We start from the raw sequence: 14,136 nt of genomic DNA, 5'->3' as shown, positions 1-14,136 counted from the left end.
CCAAAAGAAACTTTGCAGGCTAGAAGGGATTGGCAAGAAATATTCAGTCATGAAAAGCAAGGACATAGAGTCAAGATTGCTCTATATCCAGTAAAGCTATCATTCAGAATCAAAGGGCAGATAAAGAGCTTCCTGGATAAGAAAAAACTAAAGGAATTTCATCACCAAACCATTATTATATGAAATGTTAAAAGGACTTATTTAAGAAAAAGAAGATAAAAACTATGGACAATAAAATGGCAATAAATACATATCTATCAATTGAATCTAAAAAACAAACTAAGCAAACATGCAGAACAGAGACAGAATCATGGATACAGAGAGCATTTTGATGGTTGCCAGATATGAGGGCAGCGTGGGAGAATGGGTGAAGAGGTGAGGGGATTAAGAAGTGTAAATAGGTACTTGCAGAATTGTCATGGGGATATAAACTGCAGTATAGGAAATGGAGTAGCCAAAGAAGTTACACGCATGACCCATGGACCCGGTGAGAACTCTCCTCCTATCTTGCAGACAGCCACCTTCTCACTTTGGTCTCTTATGGTGGTGAGAGAAATCAAACTCTCTGGTATTTCTTCCTATAAGGACACTAATCCCATTAGATGGGGCCCCACCCTCATTATTCTAATTACCTCCCCAAGCCCCCATCTCCAAATACCATCACAGAGGGGCTTGGGGCTTTAAACATATGAATTTGGGAGGACCCATATATTCAGTCCATAACATGAGACTGTCCATTTCTACCTGGACACTAACCTGTAAAAAAGAAAGCTGCAATCTACAGAAACAAAGACAGGTAAGTCACATTTAGAAAAGGCAAGCAAAACTGGTTATCAAACAATTTTGCAAACAATTTTGTAAAACAAACATGTTTTCCTTTTCTTCTGTAGCCAACTGACTTTTAAAAAACATCAATATTTCTTCTACTAGTTACTATAACAAAATTAGATGTTTTTCTATTATCATTAATTCAATCTATACATAATATTTATGTATATAAATTTTAAATTCTTGATTTTCTCCTCACAAGAAAGTCCCACCTCTTTTCAGTTTTCAGCCAGCTAACTTACAGACTCACAGCTCTTTATTTAAAGTGAAACACAGGATTGAAATTTTGCTTATTTATCTTATGAAGGGTTTTCTTTTTACTTTTCAATAAGATTTAATTACTGCTTTAGTATGGCTGATTAACAGAGATTAATCCCAAGAGATTAATCATCAAAACAAACTATCACCCAATGGTTTGTCTTGATGACTTCCAATTCACGAATACATTTTTTAATACTAAGGAGAGTGCTCCTATTATGCATGCTTAAAAACAAAGCAAATTATAACATATTTGATAGCTTATTACCTGTATGCAAGATCTACAGAAAGAAAGAAGAAAATATAAAGTGGTCTCATAAGAGGAACAATTTCATAAGTATCCTGGGTTTGGAAAGTCGCAGTCTCTATAGCTGTGTTTACAATTAATGAATATTCTCCTGTACATAATGTCATCCACCCGAAGAAAAACAGCAGAACAGTGCCTCCTGTGCTGCCATACAGCAAGGTCATTCTATTCGGGAGCAGATACCATGTTCCAAGACCACACATTAACCCAGCAAGAACAGAGTGAAAAACCATGTTGGCTATGTATTTCTTGCCAGGAATTAGAAATTTGACAGTCTCAGCACCAGCACAACTTGTAAATTCATGCTCATCTTCCTCTGCTAAGATGTCTGTGCTTAGCATTCTTTCTACTGTCGCCGATTTCTTTCTGGCATATAAACTTGTGAGCTGGATGAGAAATGCAGTGAAAATCATTAGTCCACCTGAGAGTGCTGCTGTGTAATAGTCTTCTAGGACGCCTAATTGGTACAAAAATGTTCCTATTCCACCCAAAACCCATGGCATCAGAAAAAGGATAATCTGATTGATATATACATAAGGAGGGGCACAATAGCCTAATTTGAGTCGAGGGCCTCCAAGAACAGTCTGTGGAAAGCGCTTCAGAAAGAAGTCCTTTTTGTAATCATTCAGTAGAGGCACATCAGGACTCATCCTTCTCGCTCAGTCAGATATCCTGAAAGTCACATCCTTTTCTGTAACACGGCAGTCTGTAAAAAAAAAAGGAAGGAAGGAGTTAAAAGTTCACAGTTTGAAAATGTCATACTTATAACACGTGGGGAAGCCCCACATTTCCGTTTTATCTCCTTAATTCCTTCAAGGGCAGGATTTACAACTTCATTTCCCTACCTCCTCCCCATTGCCTGACACAGACTTGACAGTCACATTACAAGCACTGTATGATTTACTGACACAAGGTACTTAGAATAATCAAAATCACAGATGGAAAGTAGAATGATGGTTGTGATGGGCTGGAGGGACAGGAGAATGGGGCGTTACGGTTTAATGGGAATAGAGTTTTACAGGATGAGAAGATTCATGGGGAACGGTGGGGGTGATAGTCTGTATAACAATGTGATAATGTACTTAGTGTCACTGAACTGCATACTGAAAATGGTTATGATAAAATTTGTTATATGTATTTTACAACACAAAGAAATTTAAAGGCATCTTAAAATAGCCTATCTTCCCATCAGTTCAAAATAGTTTTTCTGCAAGTCAGTAGTCTACATAACCACAATCAGCCCTGGAGAGAGATTTTGGGCATAACAGAAGGCTTTTGGGTCACCATTAAAAATGACTGCCTTACAGCCCCTCTTGTTATATTGCTAGGAAGTTCTTTAAACTATAGACACTTACTGTCTTATATCTTCGAGCCTCAAGTCATAGCTTTTTCTCACATGACAGTCCTACAAGTACTCAAAAAACAGCGGAACCACAGGGAACTTACGTGGTTGATGGTTCAATGCCGGGGAATGAAAAGATGGCCTCCCTGCCCTCTGAGTGAGCTTATCTCCTATTCTGATGTCAGGCTCAGTGTACAGTATTCTGAAAAGCCCTAGGGTGAGTAAAGGCTCGCTCTTATGAGGGGGGTAAGCATTCTGATTTTAGTTCTCTATGAAAGATGTTATCAGACGGGAAAATAAACTTGGATGGCTGGCCTGGGGCTTTTGAAGAGTCTAGATGTGCCTGAAATTCCCCCAGGGAGTTAGGAAAAGCTGGCCTCTCCTGCTCCACTGAGGCAAGCCAGGAACAAGGTGAAATGGCTTGCTGGGAAAGGAAGCCAAAAACTGAAGATACTTATAAACCAGCTTACCATATTTTTTGGACTATAAAATGCACTACCCCCCCGCCCCGGCCAAATTTGGGAGGAAAATGGGGGTGCGTTTTATAGTCTGAATGTAGCTTACATTTACATTGGTGAAATATTATGTTATTTATGTTATTAAATATTTTACCTCATTTTTTGCTTCAAAAATTGTTTTCCTATTTTCCTCCCCTAAAACCTAGGTGTGTCTTATGGTCCAAAAATATGGTATCTAACTGAATCTAACAGGTTCATTTAACTGTTAGTACTTGAGTCTTTTGTAAAGTTTAATTCAAATGTTCTTAACCATTTGATGGAGTACTCTGTGGGTATATTCCAAAGAGTAAGATATTCTGAAGATCTACTGTTGATATGGAAACATGGAAAGTTGCTCACGATATGTTGAAAAGTAAAACAAACACACAAAGACCCATTTGTATTTTAAAAACAAGAGTACACACACTTACATGTATACACGGTTGTATAATTTGTATAGGAGTGAAAAGTTTCAGAAGGCATACACACTATGCTGTGTTTGTATTTTACATACAACATTTTCATACCTCTTCATCACAGTACCAAATATTCTCTAGAACTCTCAAACCCCATGAGCTGCAAACACATTGTGCACTTTTCATTATGGGTGCCTCTACTTAAACCCTTTCCTTGGCCTAGGGTGCCCTCTACTCCCTTCCCTAATTAATAATCTTAGTCAACTTTTCAAGATTTAGTCTACTCCTTTCTGAAAATTTTACAGAGAACTTGGGCCAAACTGTGCCTCTCTTCTCTCTGTATATCAAAATCATTGCTAGTTCATGCTACTTATCTTGTAATATATGTCAACATAAGGCATTTCTTGTATTATTCATTTCGTCACGTTATCTTTTCATATGTCTTTCTTTTCTTTACTAGTAAGTTATTTGTGGGTAGGAGCCAAATCTTGAGATAATTCTGATTCTTCTTAATATTTAGGAAAATACTGTGGTATAGAAATGCATGTAATACATTAGCGCCATAGCTTAAGATGATTAAAATGGGAAAACATTAAATATTGCTGTTTAAAAGGGATGTTGGGAGTGTTTAGTGTTTAAAAACTTCTTCCAGCATATCCTCCTCTACTCAAAACAGTAAACCCATACACTCTTTATTCTCAGTTTTTATTTAGAAAGTGACTTCATTTATTTTTATTATGGAATAAGTAATTCAATCTATTGATAGTATTACTGGGCTAGAGGAGATTTTGCCTAGAGCAGGGATTTTCAACCAGTGTGCCACAGCACACTGATATGACACAAGAATTTTTAAAACAATCAGTAAGTGACTACTTAGTTAGGGGTACTAACCTGTTTTCTCTTAGAATATGAAATAAAAAAATGACAAGAGCCAACACAACAAGAGTTGTCCCATGTGAATGACTCAAAATTACACCTATTTTTTGTCAGATCAGCAAAAAATATATTTTTTGATGTGCAGCAGAATTTTAGTAATTAGTTTATGTGCGCCATGAGATGAAAAAGGTTGAAAATTACTGGCCTAGAGCAGCATATCCCAAAGCAATACAGGAGCAGGATGGGCCTGAGGGAGAAACATGGCAGGGTTTCTCCACTGGAGAAGGAAGTGGCTGCGCAATTTAAACACATCCAAAGTCCAATTTTAATTTGTTCCCTGTCCTACGCTATGCTTTAATTTCCTTCATTATAAGGATGGAGGAGCTAGTTCATACCAGGAGAGAACAGCAGAGGTAGAAACAGCAGGCACAAGAGGCAAAATAAGGCAGGAGCAATCTTTAATGACGTGAGAGCAGACAAAGAAGTATGAAGAAAACATAAGCTCCCTCAAGGAGCCTTAAAAGCATGGGGGAAGACATTGGGATGGTGATTTGTTATTTTAATGGACTATTAAAAGAAAGGTTGAAGGATACATGATTATTTGCCCTAGAGGGTATTTCTTGATTAGAGGGTCTATGGTCAAAGGAGTGTGAGAAATTATACACTAGACTGTCATCTTAAAAAGTCACAAAGAATATCAACCAGCTAAAGATTTTGAAATATCTTTGAAGTTAAAAACAAAACCACCACAGCAAACATGCTTAAAATGTATCATTTGACTTTTCCAAACTTATTTGAACATGGAACCCATTTTTCCGATGATATTTAATAAAAGATCATATGTACAGTGTTCTACGAAAACTACTTTGAGAAATACTGGCTAGGGCTTCAACGACCTTAAAGGTTTAGCAAAGCCAAGGAGAATTTAAAAGACACACCAGTCAAGAAGGAATGTCATGAACAAAGGTAGGCACAGAAAAAAATTATAAGGGAAATTTGACAGGTAGCAAGTATATCAGGTTGCTGAAAGACTAATTAAAGTATGGGTATTTTTCCCCTAATCTCTTAAGGATAAAAGTTGGTTACATGACAGAAACTGGAAATCTATTAAGGTAAAAATTATGATAAATTGATACCGTTTGACTTTTAATTTAATTACAGACCTTAGAGTATTTTTTAAATATTTTCTTTGTTGGAAGCAATAGTTACATTTATATAAAGAGATCTAAATCCTAATCTGGATTACTATTATAGAAAATAAAATCAGAACAGTTAAACTTAATCCCTGAATGAGAATTTGGCACATGCTTTCAAATACTGTTAATTTCCAGATAGACTAATGCATTTACACAGCTGCTACCTCCAACATGTTAAAAATGAAAAAATGACTGAAAGCTTGGGGAGGGGTGGGTGGAGGATGTGAAAGAGAGGTTAAAGGATAAAGATGGCATCATGACACTGATATGCTTTCTTCGTAAGCTTCTCTGAAAGTGGAAAAAGAAAACAGCCATAGAAATGTTGCTTTATTTGGAATTTGTGCCATGTTTCTTATGCATTATCCAGAGGGTAGGAAACAGATCAACATGGTAGTGTATTAGGAGGGAATTCTTAGTTACCAAAACTTTAAGTACGCAATCATGTAAGACACCAGCCTGAAAATTCCTTAAAACAGAAAGAGAAAAAGTTTTGTGGGATTATACTAAATGTATAGTTTTCTAAGTTTGGCAAATGGAATTCCTACAAATAGAAGTTTTAGCAATTGTCTGATTTTTCTTTAGCAAAGGTTACTTTTTAGAAATCTATCATTTATTTGTTTTTATTGATTTATTTCATTTACTGAATCCACACATTTCTTTTTCTGTTCTATTAGATTTGGATTTTTTTTAATGGTAAGAATACTTAACATGAGTGTATCTACCCTTTTAATAAATTTTTAAGTGTACAATAGAGTATTGTTAACTAGTGACACGTTGTACAGATCTCTGAAACTCATTCATCTTATATAACTAAAACTTCATATTCATTAGACAGCAATCTCCATTTCTTCCTCTCCTAAGTCCCTGACAACCCTCATTCTAATCTCTGCTTTCTAGGAGTTTGATGATTTTAGATCCCTCATGTAACTGGAATCATGTACTATTTGTCCTGCTGTGATTGTCTTATTTCACTTATGATAATGTCTTCAAGGCTCATCCACACTGTCACATTATGGCAGGGTTTTCCTCTTTTTTAGGCCTGTATAACAATCCATTGTACATATAAACCACATTTCTTTATACAATTATCTGTTGATGGATACTTGGTTCGCTTCCACTTTTTGGGTATTATAAATGTTGCAATGAATATGGGGTTCAAATATCTCTTCAAGATCCTGGGTATTTGGATAAATACCCAGAAGTAGAATTGCTGGATCATATGGTAGCTCTATTTTTTTTTTTTTGAGGACTGATCATACTGTTTTTCTATAGCAGATGCACTATTTTGCATTCTCAGTATACAAGGGCTCTAATTTATCCACATCCCTGCCAACACAAGCAAACACACACACATGTGAGAGAGCTGTATACAAGCCATCCTAACAGGTATGAGGTTAAACTGAATCCACACATATTTACTGAGTTCTTCTGCTCTGTGCCTCATCTGTATTTTTGTTATACTTTCAGGAAACTTCTATCTTCCAATATATTTGTCAAATTTCATTAAATCTTTGCTTTCATATTTTTAATTTCTAAGATCATTTCTTTAATCCCTGGATATTCCTTTTTACTGAATCCTATTATTTCATGAATATGATCTATCTCTCTGAGAAAACTCATTACACATATGTGCATGTTTACATGTGTAGATATATGCCATTTATTTTATGTAAATTGCTTCTCCATGTCCTTTGCCTTTTTTTCTATTGAAATGTTTGTTCACTTTTCTTTTTAATTTAAAATAACTTTTTATATATGAAGGATATAACTCTGACATGTTAGAATCATTGTTCCCCCTATGTTAACTTGCTGTTCAAGTAGTTAGAAGATGTTGGTGAGGATTAAAGATTACATTTTGATCGTTGTTAGTACAGACTAAATGTGTTATCCTTCCTTTTATAAAGAAGTAGTTAAATGATAAATTAGTATTTTCCACTAATTTAAACTTTTGAGTAGTCTTTGAGTACCTACAATGTAATAGGTGATGGTAATAAGGCTGCTCTCTCACCCAAAGTTTACAAACCAGTAGAGAACATTTTCCTCATAAATAACTGTTACAAATAAAAAAAAACTGGAATTATTTTAATTTTCAATACCAAGAGAATAAGCAAGAAACAGAAAGTTAGTTTATAAATAACCTAAAATTATTAAACAAAGTTAAACTTGTCAAGAAAAAGTAATTCCCACTTATGTTTCAAAATTCCTGCACAAACTGTCAGTAGAGTAATAAATAAGTGTGCTTAAAAAGTATGTTTAAAAATCTGAAAGGAAACATACTAAAGTTCTACTTTTCCAAGCACCACCACCTTTACTAATTTGGAAAATGGCCAATAAGCACATGAGACAATCCTCAGCATTAGTACGCTTTAGGGCAATGCAAACCAAACCCCAAGGAGATACCACTTCAATCCACAGGACAAACAAGTATTGGTGAGGTTGTGGAGAAATTAGAACACTCAAGTAGTAATGTAAAATGGTGCAGCTGCTTTGGAAAACAGTCTGGCAGTTCCTCAAAAGGCTAAACATAGAGTGACCACATGAACTAAAACTTTCATTTCTAGGTATTTACCCAAGAGAAATGAAAACAAATCTACACAAAAATTTATACATGAACTTGCACAGCAGAAATATTAACAGACCACAAATGGAAACAACTCAAATGTCCACCAACTGATTAAATAAAAAGTGGTATATTATCTACAATAGAAGATCATTAGGCTACAAACAATGAAGTACTGATACATGCTACAGCAACATGGATGAACCTTGCAAACAGAATGCTAAGCAAAAGAAAACAATCACAAAAACCCACATACTGTATGATCCCCTTTATAAAAAATGTCCAGAATAAATGAATCTATAAAGGCAGGAAATAGACTAGTGTTTGCCCACGCTGGTGAGGATAGTGAGAATGGGGGAGCACCGAGGAGTGACAGCTAAAAGATGCAGGGCTTCTTTTTGGGTGATGAAGATCTTGTAAAATTGATTGTACAGTAGTAAAGGTTACATAATTCTGTGACTATACTAAAAACCACTGAATTGTACAGTCTTAATGGGTGAATTATATCTCACTAATGTTCTTACAAAATAAAAGGTCCCAACTTGGTATTTTCAGTGGTTGTTATCAACTAGTAGGCAGCTCTTTAAGTAGGAAATTTAAAAGTAATGTACATGATCCAAACATGTAAATTACTGAAATGGCAATATCTAAACCTGGAATGATAAAGGTTTGGGAATTTATCAGGGGTGACAGAGGATACCCAATGATACAAAGGATGGTTTTTGCCCTAACTGCAGGAATGAGTTAACTAAAAACAAACAAAAACACCTAATATTATACAACTGAATAAGAAAGAAATAATAGAGAAGATAAATAATTCATAGGCCTGATAAATAACTCCTGAAGGAGTCAACTTACAAAAGTATACGCTGGTCCTTACAAAGAGTTGTGGAGAGAGGGAGCAGATCAGTGGCTAAAGAGTTATTCATTGTCAGGGGGCCATTTGACCAATTGGAGGCAAAAGTGGTTTATTTGGAGGTAAGGAGAGAAAAAGTCTAGTATCATCTAGGGGCATAATTTGTGAACTTAAAACAAAGAGCCATTTTCCATTTCACAAGTGCCTCCTAGAGACAAATGCTGTAAGTCAACAGGCCAAAAGTCTTTTGAAAGAAAGTTAAAATCACATCGGATCGACAACTCTAGAGACTGAGTTCATCTTACGTCTTAGAAAGTGCAATAATCGCAGTTGAAAGTTTTATAAGAACGAGAAATCTGTCATAATTAAAATTGCAAGTACAACGTGGCTCTGCACTGGCTTGGAAATTAAGGCGACAAAGAAGTCCCCAGGTGGGTGCTGGGGACCGAACGTACCTCGGGTCACCCGAGAGAAGAGGCGACACAAAGGCATCCCGGGGGCTTCATTTTGGCTGGTGAACAGGAAGGGCGAGCCCGCAGGGAGAGGGCCTGCGGGCGAAACAAGCTGTAGCAGCAGACAACCAGTTCACCTCCACAACGCCGCGGCCCGCTCCCCGTTTCCATGGTTAACGTCAACTCCGGCTGGCACCACCCAGCACGGAACTGAGCGCGCGCTCGGGAACAGGCGGGGCGCCAGGATCGCCACGCCCCCAGCCCTGAGTTGGTTGGAGCGGCCCCTTCCGGCGTGCAAGGCGAGACGGGGCGGAGGAAGAAACAAACGTGCTTCGGCCACTCCAAGTTTGGGCCACTGCGCGCTGGCCCGGGGGCTGGGGTAGTTGTTCGGTGCCTCTTTATCTTGGCCCAGAAACCGCAGCAGCTGCAAAGGGGGTCGGAGAACCAGCCTTAAACTTTCTCTTGGACCGCACCCTACGCCAGAGCGTCGTTGCCCTGGTGACCTGACGTTTCCTCGCGGGGTTGTATTCTCGCGCGGATAGACGTGCGGCCGCCATTTCCTAGCGTCTGGTCACCCGTGGGCTGATGAACGACGGGAGTGCAGGGCCACTCCTACCGCTTAGGGTCGGTCTTGCGACCTCCTTTACCTGCATCCGCACTTTGGCCGTCAGCACCCAACACACTGACGGTAATAAACGCTTTTAAGTGGTACTCCGCACGTCCTATTCGGCTGGGAAGATTTGGAACCGCACTACGTGCTCGCTGTAGCCCTTTTTATTGCATTTTCCCTTCCTGTGTGGATTTGACTGCATATTTAAATACAAGGAACCAAAATGCCCATCGGTGAAACATGTTATTAGGGGATCTGTTTACTAATAAATTAAAGTCCCCGTGTTCCACTGGGAAAGAAAGTTGTGGTGGACGGTTATTACTTAGCATTAGTTTCAGATCCGGGCATCATAATAAGGTGGCCACAAAATCCCTAGTTTTGCTGGTTTAGAAGTTACCCTTATGCCTGTGCCCACTGCCTCTATTTCCCATGGTTTCATATCATCCCCTTGTCCTGGACCTTCAAAATTCTGCAAGGCAGCCCATGAAAGCTTAAAATTCGTCTGAAATGATTTAGACGCTCCTATAAGAGAACTTTAAAGCCAATTTGTCTGTATCAGTATACCCGTGGTTCCCCTTGTAATGCGGTATGGGAACCGAAGCAATTCTGCATAGTTGGTACTTCTGAGTGTCTCCTTTGGATCTTCTAATCTCAAACTTATAGATGTAGCTTTATGGTTGTTTCTTTTCCGGCTGTACTGCAAGTGACAGAACTAAGGTTCATAAGCATTTAGGTGTTCAGGCCATAATGTGAAAAACTTTTTTTGCGTTAGTATCAAAAGAAATCCAAGGCTTAGAAGAAAAAAAGAATGTGACCATCCAGCGGGAAAGCGTAGTTTAGTTTGGAAGGGTGTGGAAAAAAAACGCTGCATAGCATCAGTCATAAGGCTATAATTTACCTTCAAGGACAGAGTTTATAGACAGAACCTTTCATATAGTTCGGTTTGGAGAGGAAATGTACCCATGGCTCATTCGTAATGTTTTCCACTCTTTTGGAGAGAGATATAATCCTAGATACTCTGGGTCAGAGAAGGAGAGTAAGCATCTTTGAAAAATCAGCTACTTGTAGGAAGTCTGTAGTGTAGTTAAGACTAGAGGCTCTGGAGTCAGGAACCCTGGGTTGTAACCCTGATACCACTGTTCACTGCACTAGTTGTGTGATACTAGTTGTGTGATCTTTCAGTTACAAAAAAATCTGTGGCACTCAATTTCCATATCTTCTTTTTTAAAATTTTTATTGGTACTCAATTACAGTTGTGTGCCTTTTCTCCCCATCCCTCCACCCCAGCTGAACCCCCCTCCCTCCCCCACCTCCACCCTCCCCCTTGATTTTGTCCATATGTCCTTTATAGTTCCTGTAATCCCCTCTCCTCACTGTCCCCTCCCCACTCCCACCACAGCATGGATGGAACTGGAGAGCATTGTGCTAAGTGGAATAAGCCAGACGGTGAGGGACAAATACTGTGTGATCGCAGCATTAACTGGAACATAATCAACAGAAGAAAAAAGCAAACAAAATACAACCAGAGACATTGAAGTTAAGAACAATCTAGTAGTTTCCATATCTTATAAAATTGGGCTAATAATAGAAACAGAAGAGAGGGAGTTGTGTAGATTGGATTAAATCAAGTAAAACGCTTAAACTGGCACATCTTAAGTGCTTAGCTATTTATGTAGAGAGGCTGTACTTATAATGCCCATTTTCGTTACCCAGAATTACACATGACCCAACCAGAATGAATATTTTTGTTGTTAAAATATCTATAGTAGATGTTTGGTGGTTTTTTTCTTTTGCCAATATTTGTACTTTGCTTTCTCTTAGAATAAAATTAGTAAAGCTTGTGGTATAGGCCTTTGGTTAATTGTGTACAAAGTAATCATTTAACATTTATTGAAATAGTGGATGCTATTTTCTAGCAACAACACTAATTGCTGCAGATACGTCAAATAAAACATGATCCCTATCCTCGAGGAATTTATCAAAATACCATGTGGGATACTGACAAGGATATTAGTAATTAAAGAGTGTGTGATAAATATCCACTGGAGCTATAGAAACACAGAAACGGGAAGCCAGAAATTACTCTTGGGAAGTTCAGATGGCTGCAATTGAGTTTTAAAAATAAGTAGAATTTAGTTGGATGAAGATATGGGAAAAGAGGTGTCCCAGGTAGGGGTACATTCATTCAACAAGTGTTTAGAGCATATATAGAGTCAAGTTATGAGATAGCTTATATATTCTCTGTTCCAATATAAGAAATCTGAGCTTCAAGAAAGTAGAATAAAGGATAAGATCTGGAATTGAGCACATTTGTATGTCTTCAATATCCATATTTTTTGTTCCCCCTGCTGATGCACATAAAATGAAACTTTATCAAAAATCTGGAGCTGCTTTTTCAACCAGAGAAAAAAATGTTTATACAGGCATCATAATGGCATACATGTTATTGTGTAATGGAAAAGCCCACTTTCAGTTCATACTTACGTTACCCCCTGGACAAAAAGTAAAAAAAAAGACAAAAACATAAAATCCTCACTCTTCCCCATTGCCCATACATAGACCATTGACCAGAAGGCTCTGAAAGTAACCACATAAAGACGCAGCACAGGGTAGAATGGGTTAAAGAGGTGGTGAAATGGCCTTACAGAATTAGGCAGCTGAACTTACAGGTAAGGCAGGAGAATTGCTGAAATTTGGTAAGAAGATTGGATTGGGGTGGGATGGGATGTGTTGGTATGGAGACCAAAGAAAAAATATGAGTCAGACTTTAAAGCTGGGTGACTACAAAGTTTGAGGTACCGTAAAATAAACAAGCACAGGAGGAAGAATAGGTTTGCAAAGAAAGACAATCCACTTTGAGACGTGTTTGAGGGGCTTGTGGGGTATGTCCAGTTAGAAATAGATTGGACCTTGGGGGAGAGGTCAAGACAGATTTGGGAGTATTTTACATTAAAAAAAATATTGAAATCATGAGATTGGAAGACAATGCCAAGGTTTGGATATTAGTGGGCATGAAGAAAATCAGGAGAGAAGAAGAAATGGACTCTGAAATAAGATGATCGATTTCTTTCATCGTTTGTTGAAATTAATCTCATTGCTTTATATCACAGATAATGATATGCATATAAATGCATACAAAGACCACACGAATGAGCATGTAGATAGAAATTTTAGTGTGCCCCAGAATGCTCACAGACATGTGGGTTGGGTGACATTGAGTTATGAGAATATGAAAGATGGGGAATGAACAATTGTTAATGATAAAGTTTCATACCAAAACTTCATTTAATATAGAGAAAATTCCATACTACTACACAAACATTCAAAAATAGAAACATTAAACAATGTATAATTAGCTTTGCCATTAATTGGTTTTAAGCTTTGTTGTGAAATACAATATATTTTTAATTACAATTTTGAAAATATTACAGTAATTGCTGATGAGGATAGGATGAAAGGATGGAGTTTCTCAGATTTTGTTTGATTAAAACTTGAATTTTCTTGTGTAGCTCTTAAAAGTTTCATTATTTTTTCATGTCAGTAACTTCACAGATTAGATTTCTTAACTTTAGGAGTGTCTCAATATTACTTTTGAAAATTATCACCACTGGAAAATTTTAATTAAAAAGTATATTAAAGTATAATTGACATACACTATTATTTTCAGGTGTGTTCATCATAGTTATTTGACATTTATATACCTTATGGTGTGATTGCCATAAGTCTAGTTACCATTTGTCACTGATAGAAACTTATTTTACTTACTTATTTTAAAGGAACTCAGTAGAATTATTGGTAGACTGAAAATGACTAAATTGGGATACTTTAAAGGGTAGAGTTTTATTTAAAATTTATGTTAAGTTTTGTAAAAGTTTGTGAACATAACTTCATTGAAGGTAAAGTTTTAAGAGTTACAAAACTCTGTAAATATCCACATG

At 37.2% G+C, this 14,136-nt stretch overlaps 1 protein-coding gene across 2 annotated transcripts in view; it reads right to left on the bottom strand.

Moving 5' to 3' along the window:
- PCNX4 (pecanex 4) overlaps window positions 1-9,776 on the bottom strand; it is a 40,403-nt gene extending 30,627 nt beyond the window's left edge. For both annotated transcript variants that reach the window (XM_045201497.2, XM_024567800.3), the window contains exons 1-2: window positions 9,592-9,776; window positions 1,355-2,099 (exon numbers count right to left, since the gene is read on the bottom strand). In XM_045201497.2, the coding sequence (XP_045057432.2) occupies window positions 1,355-2,043 (689 nt within the window). In that variant the 5' untranslated portion in view covers window positions 2,044-2,099; window positions 9,592-9,776. The remainder of the gene's footprint in view (window positions 1-1,354; window positions 2,100-9,591) is intronic.
- Window positions 9,777-14,136: the final 4,360 nt, after the last annotated feature.

The sequence above is a fragment of the Desmodus rotundus genome, chromosome 7 (assembly GCF_022682495.2).
Source record: "Desmodus rotundus isolate HL8 chromosome 7, HLdesRot8A.1, whole genome shotgun sequence".
In the NCBI taxonomy this organism is placed as follows: domain Eukaryota; kingdom Metazoa; phylum Chordata; class Mammalia; order Chiroptera; family Phyllostomidae; genus Desmodus; species Desmodus rotundus.
Note: the sequence above shows the minus strand (reverse complement) of the source record. Positions and strands in the feature narration are given on the sequence as shown.